The 16870-nt window shown below is 32.8% G+C and overlaps 1 protein-coding gene and 1 pseudogene across 4 annotated transcripts; one reads left to right on the top strand and one right to left on the bottom strand.

Annotated features, from left to right (window-relative positions):
• The first annotated feature begins 309 nt into the window (after window positions 1-309).
• LOC111997123 (phosphatidylinositol 4-phosphate 5-kinase 9) lies at window positions 310-6286 on the top strand. Of its 4 annotated transcripts, none has more exons than XM_065762763.1 (6): window positions 310-540; window positions 2362-3448; window positions 3682-3851; window positions 4306-4460; window positions 5208-5373; window positions 5753-6286. In XM_065762763.1, the coding sequence occupies exons 2-6, from the start codon at window positions 3356-3358 to the stop codon at window positions 5970-5972; spliced, it is 804 nt and encodes a 267-aa protein (XP_065618835.1). In that variant the 5' UTR covers window positions 310-540; window positions 2362-3355; the 3' UTR covers window positions 5973-6286. The 4 variants fall into 4 exon arrangements, with proteins under 4 accessions (XP_065618835.1, XP_065618834.1, XP_065618837.1 ...); XM_065762762.1 differs by having other exon boundaries at window positions 1538-3448; XM_065762765.1 differs by having other exon boundaries at window positions 311-540; window positions 3388-3448.
• Window positions 6287-16058: 9772 nt separating this feature from the next.
• On the bottom strand, window positions 16059-16586 carry LOC136062972 (cytochrome c biogenesis CcmF C-terminal-like mitochondrial protein; annotated as a pseudogene).
• Between the last annotated feature and the right edge of the window lie 284 nt (window positions 16587-16870).

The following is a 16870-nucleotide window of genomic DNA, read 5'->3' as shown; positions in this document are numbered from 1 at the left end:
TTTCTATTAAAATGATAATTTCACTACCATTTTTTAATTTAATGGAATATATTGAGTAATAGTAGGAGCAATTTAGCAATTAATCAGGAGAATGCATTTCAATCAGTTAAATAAATATATTTTTAATCACTAAATTACACATGTACCCAATGATAATTATAATTAATCATGGCACAAGGTTAAGTTAATGGGTCTATATATATATAAACAATGTTTACTTGGAGCCGCTAGCTGAGATTTCCTAATCCTAGATTACTTAGGATTGGGATTTCCTAATCCTAACTTAATTAGAGCTGGGATTAAGGTTTCCTATTACTAATTGAAGTCGTATTGGAATTGGGACTTAACCGACTCAACGTTGTAATATAAAACCCCAACCCCAACCAAAACTACTCCTCCCTCCAAAGCTAAGCTGATTCCATCGTTTATATATATATAGAGGCCCTTCTCTCTCTCTCCACTCACACACACAGCTCCATCATGCTCTTCAACCCTTTGTGTCCTTTGCAGTTTTATGAGCACGACCCTCAACCAAAGATGGTACTTTTTTTAATTGTAAATTTGGTCTTAGATATTAATTTCTCGAAGAAATCAGAAGCCATAGTTGTTTATACTTTTGTTATTTACTATTGTTATGTTAATTAATTTTCAGATTTCTTTATTATTATTTACACATTATGGTTGTTCAATCAGATTATGTGTTTTGAATTCAAATTTTAAAGAAATTTTATTATTGTAATCAGTTTTTGCAAGAAAAGCATAGCGGGCTGCGTTAATAAATTACTGCGTGGAGCAAAAACTAGCGGGCTACGTTATGGTGCAAGATCCACTAGCATCACTGATGTGAACTTAATTTCTCATTCACAGTTTTAATTAATTACTAAAACTCATATGCCAATTGCGTACTAGAATAGAAACCATATATTAATCTTGTCTCGCTTGCATATGCCATTTAAGTCTAGTATACATCTAAAGGCAGAAGATATGTTTATCTCAAAATCATGTTTCAATGATACTGTCCTTGTGTCTAGTCTCAACACTTTATTTTCTTTTTACTTTTAAAAGTCCCAAGGCTTAATCGTGAATGAATTGTAGCATGAAGGCAGCTATGATGCTTTTGTTTCAACTCTATGAGCACTACTTTTTATAGGATGCTGACACACCATCCAAACTGTACATCCGAATCATGTCATTATTAATCTAGGAATATTTGAATTCTTGACTTTGTGCTTATCATCATTTATTTTGGAGGTTACTCTATGATTTTTTAAGTCAATGAGTTGCTAAAAAATGTATATGCAGATCATTATCATGTGTCCTTATTCTTTGGATAAAAGAACAAAATTGGAAAACCCCTTCCTTGTAAATATAATTGCTGGTAGCTAATTCCTTTTGATGTCTGTGTTGATCTTATACTGCCTCTCCCCAGCAGGGGAGCCTCTTTTTATCTTTTCGCGCTGTTGATATTCATCAGTGGAAAAAGAAAAAGGAAAAAAAATGATGTTGATATACATGTCCTTCTGAAAATTCAATGTAGGAATTTAAGGGAATTGTTCATTTGTGGGAATGATGTCCATTTGTGGGAATCATGCTCTGAGGGAACTTTCTTCTCCTGGGAAAAGTGGGAGTGTTTTTTTCCTGTCCCAAGATGATCGATTCATGATTAAGACTTTGAGGAAATCTGAAGTAACGGCTTGTCCATTCCTCAGATAAAACATTAAGGGAATTAACTTCTTGTTTTGCAATTTCTGGATTTTTGATTTCGTGATAGTTATTTATCTATGATGCATATTCCTTGGTAAGATATGAATTTTATTTCTTGGTAAATGATTTCTGATATCTTGATAGCCATAAACTTTCTTTGCCAACATATTATTGTTTCCTTCTTTTACCAAAAATATGCATGGTTTTTTTTTTTTTTTATGTAATGTCTTTGATCAGAAACCTATATCATAGGCTTAGGGATATCTGTGAAACTTAGGAGCGTGAATTAAGGAAATTTAATTCTATTTATCAGCCCAAAGGACATCAATTTATGCCATTTTTCCTTAACTGCTGATGGATGTGGTCAATAATGGTTTGCTTATTGATTACAAGGAATAAATTTTGAACATGGCAGTAATTTTTATGCCTTTCATGAAATTGCTCCATCAATTTTGAATTATATTGGTAACACGTTTGCACATGTTGCTCCTGATGTTCCACAGTAGATGAAAATTTGCAAAATGATCATATTTTAATGAGTCAAAATAAACCTAACAATTTTCTGGAAATACTCAACATTCACGTGTGTCACTTGATCTTGTTAACCATTTTACAAAGACAGTCATTTTGATTCATTAAAATTCTTTTCATTTACAGAATTTCATATATTAGCTTACAAATCACAGCATTTATTTTTGCTGGACCAAGGGATGATATTCAATGGAGGAAGTGCAATGCAACCCTCAAATTTCATGGCATCCATCGTTCACTTATGTAGCCCTCCTTGTTGTGGGTTTATTGTAACCAGTGAAGCTGCAGATGCTACTGGAGTATAGGCTTGCATGAAATCAAAATTGAGTTTTGGAGGGACTGAATGGCCCATTCACTTCATAAATTCTACATTTAGTCTCTTTAGCTGTTTGGATGGTCTCTCCATTTCTTTTGTTTGACCTTGTGTCTCTTTATTATTTTGGAAGTGTTAAGAGTTAGCCCTAGTTGCCTCCTAGTTTTATTTTTTACATATAATTATATATAGATAGGTAGATAGATATATTTATGTATTTCCTGTGTAGATGGATTGTGCAACCATTAGTGCTTTCCAACAATCGTACTAATCAATTGAGAAGGGCGGGGGGGGACCAAGGTGACTTATTTATGTGTGAATAACAAAGATGTCTGAAAAGGAAACCTCTGGGATATTTAGTATTTCTTTGTTATTCATGCATAAATAAGTCACCTTGCGATATATATTTTCTCTTTTGTGTTTTATTGTAACAGTTCTTAGAAAAAATCAGCATGTGTTGATATTTCCAATGCATGATTGACATGGTTTCGAAGGGCTAGAGGTGAGTCCAAAGGTCTCTTCTTTAGAAAGTTTCCATACATTATCAAAAAAAAAGAAAAAAAATGATTAACATGGTTCCAATATACTAAAAGAAAGCTTGAGTAATTAATACAACTTTAAATTTCAGGAGCTTATAGGACCTATTTTTGTGTGCCTGTGAATCATGTAAAAGAACTCTATACTCAACCAGGAATGTAGTTCTGAAGAATCTGAACCATGATACGTCTGCTATAATTGAAGTTTTATATATGTTCTCTTTCTCATCGTATACCTCTAAATCATTATCATGTGAGGACGTATGAAAACATGCTTATTACAAAATTTTTTGGCCTTCACAGAATCATGCCTTCTAGTGGTCAAAAGGTAAGCAGCACAATGAAGCACTCATCTGTTCTAGAGGTATTTTTCCATGTATTTCAATGTCATTGCCATTATTTGTTACTTCTTAATATTTATGATAAAGGTTTGAACTTCATTGAAATTTTCTGAGCCGCAGGCCCATAGTACTGTGTTTTAGATCTGACTGTGCTATGATTTGGATCATGCGTTGGTTCATTAAGCCTTCTGCAAGAATGTGAGGTGCCTTCTATTCACAAGAAGCTAATATTTGTAGTTTATTTCCTACCTTGCAGTTTCGCTTTGTAGTAATAGGAAATATGTTCTGCACGGAGTTGAGGATCCATCGAAGATATGATTTGAAAGGTTCGTCCCTTGGACATTCGGCAGACAAGGTTGAAATTGATGAGAACACAATACTCAACGATTTGGATCTAAACTATCAATATTATTTGGAACCCTCTTGGTGAGAGGCTTTATTGAAGTAAGTTGTACTTTCATAGCTGCCATGTAATTTCCTTTCCTACTTGGGGGTTAACATATCCAAGGTTGTAAATTGGTAATCTTTACCCAATGTGGTAAATGAATATATGAAGATCCCAAGTGAATAATTTTTTTATCCATAAAAATTTGACTGTAATATTTTGTGTGGCTGCCATATTTGTGTGAAAATTTTTGAGGTTCCAAATTGTATAATCTCTTGCCTAATAACAAGTAAAAGTTGGTTTTAGCTGGCACACAAGTATCAAGCTTCAAATGTAAAATTTCATATCCTCAACTGCTGATTTTACCCCTAATTTTGTTGTTTTAAATGATAGGATTTGAATTGTGGCATTCATCTCATGCTGGCTGTATTTCTTATTGTTACAACAGATATTGACAGCACTTTCCTATTTATGTGACTTTTTTTTTGTATGCAGCCAGATTGAGATTGACAGTAAGTTTTTGGAAGCCCAACACATTATGGATTACAGCCTTTTGTTAGGTGTGCATTATCAAGCCCCTCAACTCCTGCTCTCTCTTATGTTCTACCAAGGTATAACGGCAGATGGATTGGCAATGCTTGCAGAAGAAGGTGCGGCTTATGTTCAAAATTGGTGCTCCACCATAATCTGTTCAAGAAATTTTAGGAAGAATATTGATTCAGTTGTCTGGTGTCTTTTTATGGTTAGAATATCAATTGGAAACAAAATGTGTAAAAACATGAGAGTATGTAGGAAATTTATGACAGAAGCTAGTGTCAGCAGTTAACCTTTTTGGTAAGTGGTGTCTGCGGTTAGTGTGTAGGTAATGCGATGTATATGCAGTGAAGTAATAAGTAATGAGAAAGGTTTTCTTTGACCTATTTTGAACTGAAAATAAACCAACACATTTGAGTATTGTTTTATGGTCTTAATTTAGCCCATGTTATCCAGTAATAGCGGTATTTTAGGAAGTCCCATTTTTCATATTTCTCTTGGGATTGGCAGTTTATTTGTTGAAGGCTACATAACACCCAAGAAAATAGGCCAAGTTCCAATTTGAAAACTTAGGACCCTCCTTATTTAACATTGACAGCAAATTGGTTTTTGTCCTTCTTTCTTATTTTTATGTGTGTTGACACAAGGGTTTTTTTCTGTTTTAATTTCTATTTCACTTTAACTTCTTTTACCAGTGAGGATTTGAAATTTATATTTTGCACGTGGTACATGACCCACACCCATTAGACTTGTATCACCCACTAATTCTGATTTAACCTGGTCATCATCAGTTGTCTATAACTTGCATAGCTTCTCTGTTCATTAATATTGAAGACTAATATGGTGGTTATGTTTCAATTCAGACCCTCTAGAGAATGGGATCTTTAATTACCCACAAAGCCTTGTTTTGGTCCCCCGTGGAACAGATGATTATAGTGTTGTTTTGGGCCCTCACATCAGGGGTAGCCGATTACGAGCATCAGCTGCTGGTGATGAGGAAGTCGATCTTCTTTTACCTGGTACAGCAAGGTATGATTTCATGGAATGCCTAAGCATGTTGTCATCGCAGCTAATGGGTCTTTTATTTTTGGGCAAGTGATCAATATGTCACATGCAAATCTTTCTTTGCTGTTTGGCCAGTATTGTAGATGAACTCATATAAGTTATAAAAAACGAACCCTTGAAGAAAATTTGGAATGCCCTAGCTCTAGACGGTTGACTTTGTATAATATTTGCAAGCTTGATCCATTCTATCACAAGAAAGATGATCTATTTTAGAATGTCTTTAATTTAAAGATTTAAGCATCTCAAGTACATAGGAGAATGAGAGAAGACTTTTTTGTACAATGGCTACTACTGTATGTCTGAAGCATTGGAGTTCTAATTTTCTTTGCAACTTTTTAAGCAGGCTCCAAATCCAGCTTGGTGTGAACATGCCAGCAAGGGCAGAGCTGATTCCAGAGAAAGAGGAAACCCAAATGTTTCATGAGGCTTATGATGTTGTTCTGTACCTTGGTATCATTGATATTTTGCAAGATTACAACATGAGTAAGAAGATTGAACATGCATATAAATCTCTTCAGTTTGATTCCTTGTCCATCTCTGCCGTAGACCCTACATTCTACTAGCAGCGCTTCTTGGAATTCATTCAAAAGGTTTTCCCCCCGAATTTCATAAGTTAAAATTTTACATTCTACTCACAGCACTTCTTGGAATTCATTCAAAAGGCGTTCACCCCGAATTCCACAAGTTAAAATTTTGGTCAACGTACTTAACATACTACTTGTGGGAGTGCTTGTGATCATTCTTGTCAAGGTGATGGTGGAAGAAGTGTCAGTTTGTCTTGTAAGTATTGTTAAATAGGTAAAGTAAGCTCATTTTAGCCTATCTAAATGTTGTTGATAGAATAGTTTGATTTTATGTTCTCATGGTTGTTTGATTTTCTCTCGGAGCACATCCAGTTTTCAATTCTTTTATATTATGGCAGTCTTTCATTCAGGCATCTAGTGTTCACATATATGAGTTCATGATCTGTTGAAAAATAAAAAGAAAAAGAGCTTATGGATGAGAAATCAAAGAGCGTTTTATTATTATTATCTTTTTTTAGATGAACCAAGGATAAGAAGTCAAGGACCATTTTAGATAAGAACGCTCTGCTATATTCTTATTGCAAAACCTATGTTTGGACTTTTTAAAAAAAATTATTCCAATTATGTTTGGACTTCTTGCCAAGCGAAGAAAACGTGTCCGCATCAGGTATCAATATTATTAACTTGATGGTGGACAGGGGAGTGCATTGGTTGGGTTGGTGTTTTTCAACCCAACCCGTCCTTCTTAGGTTGAAAAATTCCCAATTCAACTCAATCAAACTCATTACATATATAGAAATCAACTGAACCCAACTTATAAGGGTTGGATCGATGAGTTGTGCACTTGTAGTTACATTTTTCATGTACTATAAAAAAATTTGGACTTTCATAAACTATTTAAGCATTTGTTTCTCAATAAATCGTAATAACTCACATGACATGCCTAAATTATTTTCCAAAATTCAAATTCATCAAAATTAATTCTAAAAAATACCAAAAAAAAAAAAATTAATGTAAGGATAATAAAAGAAACTAATATATGTGGTGGTTTGGATTGGCCAGTATTGTAGATGAACTCATATAAGTTATAAAAAACGAACCCTTGAAGAAAATTTGGAATGCCCTAGCTCTAGACGGTTGACTTTGTATAATATTTGCAAGCTTGATCCATTCTATCACAAGAAAGATGATCTATTTTAGAATGTCTTTAATTTAAAGATTTAAGCATCTCAAGTACATAGGAGAATGAGAGAAGACTTTTTTGTACAATGGCTACTACTGTATGTCTGAAGCATTGGAGTTCTAATTTTCTTTGCAACTTTTTAAGCAGGCTCCAAATCCAGCTTGGTGTGAACATGCCAGCAAGAGCAGAGCTGATTCCAGAGAAAGAGGAAACCCAAATGTTTCATGAGGCTTATGATGTTGTTCTATACCTTGGTATCATTGATATTTTGCAAGATTACAACATGAGTAAGAAGATTGAACATGCATATAAATCTCTTCAGTTTGATTCCTTGTCCATCTCTGCCGTAGACCCTACATTCTACTAGCAGCGCTTCTTGGAATTCATTCAAAAGGTTTTCCCCCCGAATTTCATAAGTTAAAATTTTACATTCTACTCACAGCACTTCTTGGAATTCATTCAAAAGGCGTTCACCCCGAATTCCACAAGTTAAAATTTTGGTCAACGTACTTAACATACTACTTGTGGGAGTGCTTGTGATCATTCTTGTCAAGGTGATGGTGGAAGAAGTGTCAGTTTGTCTTGTAAGTATTGTTAAATAGGTAAAGTAAGCTCATTTTAGCCTATCTAAATGTTGTTGATAGAATAGTTTGATTTTATGTTCTCATGGTTATTTGATTTTCTCTCGGAGCACATCCAGTTTTCAATTCTTTTATATTATGGCAGTCTTTCATTCAGGCATCTAGTGTTCACACATATGAGTTCATGATGTGTTGAAAAATAAAAATAAAAAGAGCTTATGGATGAGAGATCAAAGAGCGTTTTATTATTATTATTATCTTTTTTTGGATGAACCAAGGATAAGAAGTCAAGGACCATTTTAGATAAGAACGATCTGCTATATTCTTATTGCAAAACCTATGTTTGGACTTTTAAAAAAAAATTATTCCAATTATGTTTGGACTTCTTGCCAAGCAAAGAAAACGTGTCCGCATCAAGTATCAATATTATTAACTTGATGGTGGACAGGGGAGTGCATGGGTTGGGTTGAAAAACACCTACCCGTCCTTCTTAGGTTGAAAAATTCCCAACTCAACTCAATCAAACTCATTACATATATAGAAATCAACTGAACCCAACGTATAAGGGTTGGGCCGATGAGTTGTGCACTTGTAGTTACATTTTTCATGTACTATAAAAAATTTTGGATTTTCATAAACTATTTAAGCGTTTGTTTCTCAATAAATCATAATAACTCACATGACATGCCTAAATTATTTTCCAAAATTCAAATTCATCAAAATTAATTCTAAAAAATACCCAAAAAAATTAATGTAAGGATAATAAAAGAAACTAATATATATGGTGGTTTGGATTGGGTCAGATGGGTTGGAAAAATGATCAATTCGAACTCAACTTAACTTGAGCCTTAAAATAAAATTACAATCCAAATAAATCCACTAACCCGAGGTGTTGAGTTGGCTTGAACTGGTCAAGTTGAATTTTTATGGGTTAATTTTATCAGGTTGGTAGGTTTGATAGACACCCTTAGTCAAGGGGTGGCAAAAGGAGAAAATTCCTTTAGAGCTCGTTTAATTGGAGTAATTTGAGGGAAGATGGAAAAAAAATGATTTTTTGTATTATTTAAATGGGAAAGAAAAGAGAGATTTTATCTTTATCCAAAATTTATGTGAGCATATACCAATGTTTTTTTTTTTTTTTTTTAATAATTTTAGAGAAACAATACCGACATTTTTTATATTTGGGATTTTTTTCCCTCATTTTTTAATATTTTATTTGAACCAATTTAATTAATCACATTCTTTATATAAAATATATAAAAATAAATTGAGAAATAAGTTAAAAGAAATTAATTATTGTATTGACTATTGAGTCACTTTAATAATGCATCTAATTATTTTTTATATACTATGTAATTGATGCTGATCTGGTGTTCTCTGTACGGCAGCAGGAAGAAAATATGGAGTTGTTCATGGTTGTTGCATGGTTTATATGGAGTAGACGTAACAAAATGCATTTCAACGAGCAACATATGCCACCTGAGAAGATCCTTAAAGCTACAACAGCATTGCTTGCTGACTTCCACGGAAATAATGATAGCAAACCCGAGAGAAATCTGGTTCGAACATAGCGTTGGTTACCACCAATTGAAGGAATGTACAAGGTGAACTATGATGGTGCTTATTTTGTGGATGAAGAAAAAGCAGGGATTGGTGTTGTGGTGCGGAATGATTTGGGTCAAGTTATGGGTTCAGTAGCAAAAAAAATTGATATGCTGACAACTGTTGAAGTGCTTGAGGCAATGGCAGCAAGGAGCTGACAACTGTTGAAGTGCTTGAGGCAATGGCAGCAAGGAGAGCAATGTTATTCATGGAAGAATTGGGCTTGAGGCATGCTATATTTGAAGGAGATTCGAAGCTTGTTGTAAAAGCATTAGTGGGTCACTGTCCAGACCAATCTAGTATTGGTCATATTATAAAAGACTGTAAGTCTTTAAGGAGTTTGTTCCAAACTTGTTCTTTCTCTCATGTTAGGCGGCAGGGCAATGGAGTTGCTCATGCTTTAGGTAGGAGAGCTAGAAAGTCTTTTTCTTTTAACTATTTGGATGGAATCTTTTCTACCAGACATTACTTATCTAGTTTATGTTGATGTAACATCATAATTTTTCCACACATTAATAAAGTGGAACCTTTTCTTCTCAAAAAAAAAAAAAAAATAGATCAGTTTCTTTTCCATTAAAAAAAAAAAATTAAATGAGTTTTTTATTCCTCCACTTTTTTAAGCTTTAATAAAACAAAATTAGAGAAAATTAAAATATCTTATATCCCTTACTTTTCATCACTTCCTCCTTTTCTATGCGTTCACATTTTTACCCTCCAAATAATGGAGAATGGACACTCGGGTTGCGCAATGCATTCACAACTTCACATTCAACGCATTGGATTTCTAGTTCAACCAACATTTGTGGCTCCAATCCAGTATAATTTGTTTTTTGGTTGTTGTTGTGGGGGTGAGGTTTTAAATTTTTGTTTCAATAAATAGAAGTTTTTTTTTTTCTTCGAAAAGCAGGTAAATAAAAGGTTTTAGTATTGGGTCTATTAGGAACCCTGAAATCAGTGGTTCTTAATTATAGGAAAATTGACTTAATTCGAGATAGTCACCCTACATAGAAAAAGAAAGAGGTTAAGAAAGAGATACACTAATGCACTAAGCAATAAGTTGGTTTATTCCTCAATGATAGAAATATGATTATAAGTAGGTATTTATAGAACCAAAAACTATTCTATTAGCTCACATGGTCTTATCCTAATGGTTCTATTATTCCCCGTGTGCATTAATAATTCCAACATGTGTTAAATGTGATTAACATGCTTGAAATTATAACTAACTAACTAAATCTCCATGGAACAATTATTATCCATACGCTTGTAGCATTCCTAACAAGGCCACTATCAATATTTTTATAAAATTTTTAACAAAAAAAAAAAAAAAAAAGAGTAATAGGTTGTTAGTTTTACTAGTTGTTATTGATACGCAATTTTAATGGTGGGTTCAAATTTGAAACAATAGCAACTTATCATTTAAGATTTGTTGTAAAAGTATAATGAAAATGTTGATAATGGAGCACTCCTTATTTATTTTAACCTAAAATGAATCTCTTTCACTAGAGTGAAGTCAAAGTTTGGGGACCACATTGCATATTGATACATCTAGGTGTGTGCACAAGTTAAGATAAGGGATTTTCATCATGGTTAGGATGAAAAAAAATACCTAACCCACCCCACATGGAACAAGCTAAATTGGGTAGGATAGTATTTTTAAAAAAAAAAAAAAAAAAAAAAAACTAAGTATTAAAACAACATATTATAGATAATAAACAAATAACAATAGATTTATAACCTTATTTGTGTTGGTTTGATACACTAATCAAACCTGACCATAACACAAGACCAACACAAAAAATGACAAATTTATAACCTTACATACCTTAGCATAGTACCAACCCCCACACAAACTATTTGATTATTGCATTAAACCCACATAAATAATCTTATATTGAAAAGAAATGAGAAAATAGGTTAGGGTTTAATTTTTTATTAAGGGATAGGGGAAAAGGTAAGTAAAAAAACCATATAATTTATATTAATATACATATTAAATATAAATGAGTTGGAATGGGTTAAACAAATTTGTAAATCTGCTGACAGGCGCCCAACCTAACCCACTAAAAAAGAAGAAGAAGAAGAAGAAGAAGAAGAAGAAGATTAGGCAACCCAACCCAACTCACCAACCCCTAAAAACTGACCAAACTCGTTGGATTGGATCGATTTTAGCGAATAGTTGGATTTGCTACATGCCCTTAAATTAAAAGTAGAGAAAATTTTAAAACACATACATAGATACACCCATGGTAATGAGTATACACAATCCTTATCATTTTTATAAATTTTAATGAGTATACACAAATTGCTTACCTTGCAATCAAAATGTACAAAGCAAAAATTCATCATTATTTTATATATATATATATATATATCTTCTTCTTCTTCTTCTTCTTCTTCTTTTTGAGTATTATGCCTCCCTAACTTTAAATATCCTCCATTTAGTTATTATTATTTTTTTTTTTTCCTTTTCCTTTCGTTTGGCATTTAGAGTTTAAATCAAGCATTGATGAACGATTAGAAACTTAACAACAACAACAACTCAGTCCAAATTGAAAAAAAAAAAAAAAAAAACTATCTATCCAAGATAAAATTGCTTTTTGAGTACCATCACCCCCTAATAAATCTCCTTGGTGTAGTTTTTTTTTTTTCTTTCTTCTTTTTTTATTTTATTTTATTTTAATTTGAGTCTAAATCAAGATGAGTAATTTGAAGCTTAACAACAACTAATAAAGCTTGGTCTCAAATAAAATAAAAATAAAATCTCCAAAAGGAAAGTTTTTATTAAAAATTCACCATTTGAACTCAATTGCCATAGTTTACCAATTTAGAGCATCAACAATGGTGGTGCAAAAAATTTATCAATTTAGCACCACAAAAAACTACTTTATCTATTTTACCATCATACTTTACAAATACTTAACATTAGTGGTTTTATTTAAGCATTTAATACAATAAATAATATATCTACTACAATAAATAACAACCACCATCTTCTAAAAAAAAAAAAAACAACAACAACAACACCACCAACACAATAAATTAATGTCTTTTAATAAAATATTGTTTTTTTTTTTTTTACCATCTTAGCTATAGTGCACAACCAGCCAAAAGCCTTGTAACTGAATTGACACATTCTCATATACAAAGTACTTAGGAGTTTAAGAGGAAAGGTTTTAAACTGTGGGATTAGTAGTATGTTGTAATTATTTATTTAAAAAAAAAAAAAAACTATAGTGCACAACCACTTTGGCTGTGCACTATAGTCCAACAGCAAAATATATATATATATATATGGCTTTTGCTCCACTGATGCATTAGCCTTTTGTTCCACCTTTATTATATTTAGTTGCTAAATTTAACATTTTACCTATTTGCCTCCACCAATACGAAGAGAGGAAAATACTAAAGAGGAGAAACAAAATTCTAGTATAAATAATTTTTTTTTTTTTTGTGGGTAAAAGATGGAAGCTTTTTTTTTGGGGGGTAAAAAAGATGGATATTTGTTGTTGTTATCAAATTTTTTTTTTGGGGGGGGGGGGGGGTGGGGAACTGTATTTTTGGTGTCAAACATTTTAAAAATCTGTAAAATACACATTCGTTGAGAAATTTATTTATTTATTAAAAAATGGGATTCCCTAGTACTAAGTGTAACCCTGCCCCAAATTTTCTCCAGAATCTCCACGTTGATGATGTATCTCACTTTTACCTAAGGATGGAGCTTTAGAGGAAATGGCCTTGTTAACATATTAGCTACAAAAAGTGTAAGTAAAAATTAAGGGTAAACTATAAAGTTGATCTTTATCTTATCTTTTATACCATATGTTAATTTGGTTACTAACGTTACAATTATGTTAATTTGGTCTCTAGGTTCTCAAAAAAAAAATGTTAATTTGGTGTCTAACTTTTTTAATGTCATGTTAATTTAGTCCTTATTACTAAGTGTTTGATGAAAATACTGATGTAGATAACGGCCCAATACATATAAATATATATATATATATATTTTTTTTTTGCCGCACCAACTATCAATTGTGCAGCCACGTCAAATTTATAAATAAAAAAACCCTAACAAAATTAATAAAACAACACAAACAAAATTACAACAACAAAAAAGATTGGTAAGAATAGGACCTCCAACAATCTTTTTCCTTTTTCTTCTATCGCTTAAAAAAAAACAAACAAAGAGCAGATTTATTTTCACTGAAAAATGCATTGTATGTTGCCTTTTCTCAATCTTTAGAACTTAGATTCACTTTAATTCTTCTTGATTGATGAAACCTGAGAAGCACAGATTAAACCAAGCTTTATCACTGGAATTGCCTCCTGTTCTGAAAAATTACACTGGAGCCTCCCATCAACACAATACTCCTCTTTCCCCTTCTTCCAATGCCTCTCTCACCATGTCACAAAGCAACACCGCATAGAAATGGTTATAAACTAAATTAAAATATGTGTAAAAAAAAATCAATTATATAATTTATTCTAAATATTAATATTCTAAAGTCGAATCAGAATTAGCTAGATAGACATAAAAGCATCAAATTCATAAGAAAATGCATTATTCCTCTCAAAGGGAGAAATTTTTATCCATAATTTCTTAGTAGGGAGAATATGACCATATCTTAAAGGAAGAAGGTCAACTTTTTCTCAATGAAAAATAAACTAAGGTAGTGTTAGGAACGACTTTTGGGTGGAGTACGTTCTAGCCGAATGAGTTTTCTAAAATGTATTATGGCATGGTAAATTCCATCATGAATTTAAATGTTACAATCCACCATGATGTGAGAGAAGGAGTACCATATTGCTCCACTACCAAATATTGAATATTTAATCCACCATTTGAATGTCTTTATAATAACAGATCATCAACAAATTAATCTAAAATCAAAACGCTCATTCAAAATTGTAATACCTTTCCTAAGTTGGAAGAATAGTTAATTTAAACCAGTAAATAGACATATATTGATTATAAAGAATTATTGCAATCTATCTTGATGTGAGAGAAGAAGTATCACATCGCTCGACTTCCAAATGCAGAATAATTAATCCACAGTTTGAATGAATCTATAATTATAAATCAACAACAAATTAATTTCAAATCAAAACACTCATTACAAACTCATAACACATTTCCCTAATTTCGGAAGAATGGTTCATTTAAATTGGTAAATAAACATATTTGATTATAAAATTTTGCAATTTAAGATGCATATGCTAATGATTCTATGAAGAGTAATGCTCTACTTGCTAAAAGTTTTATTATAAATTTTATAAAAGTTATAAAGTCTTTAGAGTAAAATTGATAAATAATTTTATTATTTTTGAATAGATGCAGCACCACATATTTATCCTTTTATTTTTTTCTTACAATAAAAGTAGATTCTAATTTTATAAAATTCACAAGTACTTTTTAATTTTTTTTTTGGGATGAAATAACTTTTCTTGAGAAGGTTGAAATGAATTTTACTTATTAAAGCAAAACAGTTATTTATTTATTTACTTTTGTGGTAGCTAATTAGCATCATATAATTATTAAATTTTTTAGGAGAATTTGTGACGACAGACGGTACTGAAATTACAATTTATAGACCGATTTGATAAAAAACCAAATTATAGGCTTGGAAACAGTATGCACTAATATAGTAATTTCAACAGTGGCCATATGGGCCACACGGGGATCAGACTGTGTAACTCGAAACTCAGTACTTATTTTGTTTTGTTTTGTTTAACTCTCAAAGTAAAAAGATAGATAACCCTAGATTCGTTGTCTCTCTCTTTATTGCGTGGTATACCGTGTACGTCTCTCTCATCTACTTTTATTTTCATTCATTCATTCATTCTCTCTTTCTTCTTCTTCTCAACCTCAAATTCTCTCCGCCTCGGCTAANTTTGAATGGTACTTGATTTCTAAAGAATCAATCTTTTGGTTAGAAGTTCTGTGGACTTTATAAAAGGAAATGCCACACTCCACATGTTATGAGATATGGGGCGTTTTAATCGAAGGGTCATACTTCTTGGCCCTATTACGGTAAGAGGCCAATGCACCAGCCAGTCAATGTGGTGGTGAACACGCTGTGTTGTAAGCTAAATTGTTCACCTTGTAGATAGAGGAGATTCGAAAGTGTGCCGTGCGTAATTCATAAAATTCTACAATAGCACCAGTATATTATTCTATTTCACTTATCCTGCCTCTCCCTTGACTTTCTAGACCAACCAACCCGGATCTGCCCTCGAAAGTCTCTTTGCATTTTAGGAGTAGAGCATGCAAAATCGAGCAATGGATCTTAGAAAAATGAAATTTGGAACAGCACGACTCTTTCTATTTTTGCGCTGGCATTTAAGTTGTCTCCCCTCCTCTTTCAATCGACACACTCGATGCAGATAGGCTTCGGTGGCCTCGACTTCCACTTCTTTCAGGTGGCGACAGCCCCCACCTCCGCAGCCATAGCATGGAAGAGTATCTTTCTTAATCCGCACTATAACCAATCTAAATTTTCTCCAGATTGATATATGATGCTAAACCGAGACCAAGATAGAGAGAGCGGGCCAATAAAATTTCCAGCACCGGAGGTAAATTAAGAACACTATCTTTATATAATCTTTCTAATTTGTAGCATTCTAGTTCAAAATGGAAAATGAGGATTAGTACCTACATGCTTCTAAGCCAAAATTTGAGTGTCTTATATTCAGTAAGCATTTTGTACAAGTTCCTTTTCATTTTCAATTTTCTTGCCATGGGGAACCAAATATGTATATCTAATTTCTAGATCTCGACGAAGCCAACATAAATCTTATCCGAATAAAAAAAAGGAAAGGTTGTTTCATTATGGTGGTATACCAGCCGCCTATTCTAGAACTTCCAATTCCAATTGAAGCATATAGATTCGTAAATGGATTTGTATGTATAGCCACTTCAGTCGTGCTCGTCGTTTCTCGAAAGTATATTTTTTTCGGGAACATGGTCAACTCGAAATTTTTATGTTCAAGATTCTTCATCCACCGATGTAGAAAATGCTCAAGTTTTCAATTCTCATATGAGGTTGGAAATTTTATTGGCAACATGCCAGCACGAAGTGATTCATCATGCTCAAACATGAGCCAAACATTCGTTAGGGTCAGTTTATAGATCATCAAATTGCCACAAATGGAATGAAAAGTGGGTCCATGTAAATGATTGAGACCTCACAAACAACAACGCTCCTTCCCCATATAGAGTTTGGAACCTAAAGGCAATCGTTGAATGAACTGTATCTTCTTTGTGTTAGTTAACCTAAGCTGCACCATTACTGCTAAGGTGGGGCTTGGCCTTCCAACCGTACGTGAGATGAGTTTCTTTGCATTCTGATTTTACATATCAAATTTACAGACTACATTGGTTTAGGAAAGTAAGTGTTAAGAGGCTCTTTAAGGCTTTCATTAGCTACACATAGGAGTTTCTTGCAATACATAGTGGTTGGCTTCGAATCTCATAAGCCCATATAGATGTCCATCCCTATTCCCTCTAAAGCTCTCCTAATGGGGGATGAAATCAGTCCATACAAGGACCTACTAAGTCATCAATCCTTGCA

The sequence above is a fragment of the Quercus suber genome, unplaced genomic scaffold (assembly GCF_002906115.3).
Source record: "Quercus suber isolate HL8 unplaced genomic scaffold, Cork oak 2.0 scaffold_472, whole genome shotgun sequence".
Taxonomy (NCBI): domain Eukaryota; kingdom Viridiplantae; phylum Streptophyta; class Magnoliopsida; order Fagales; family Fagaceae; genus Quercus; species Quercus suber.
Note: the sequence above shows the minus strand (reverse complement) of the source record. Positions and strands in the feature narration are given on the sequence as shown.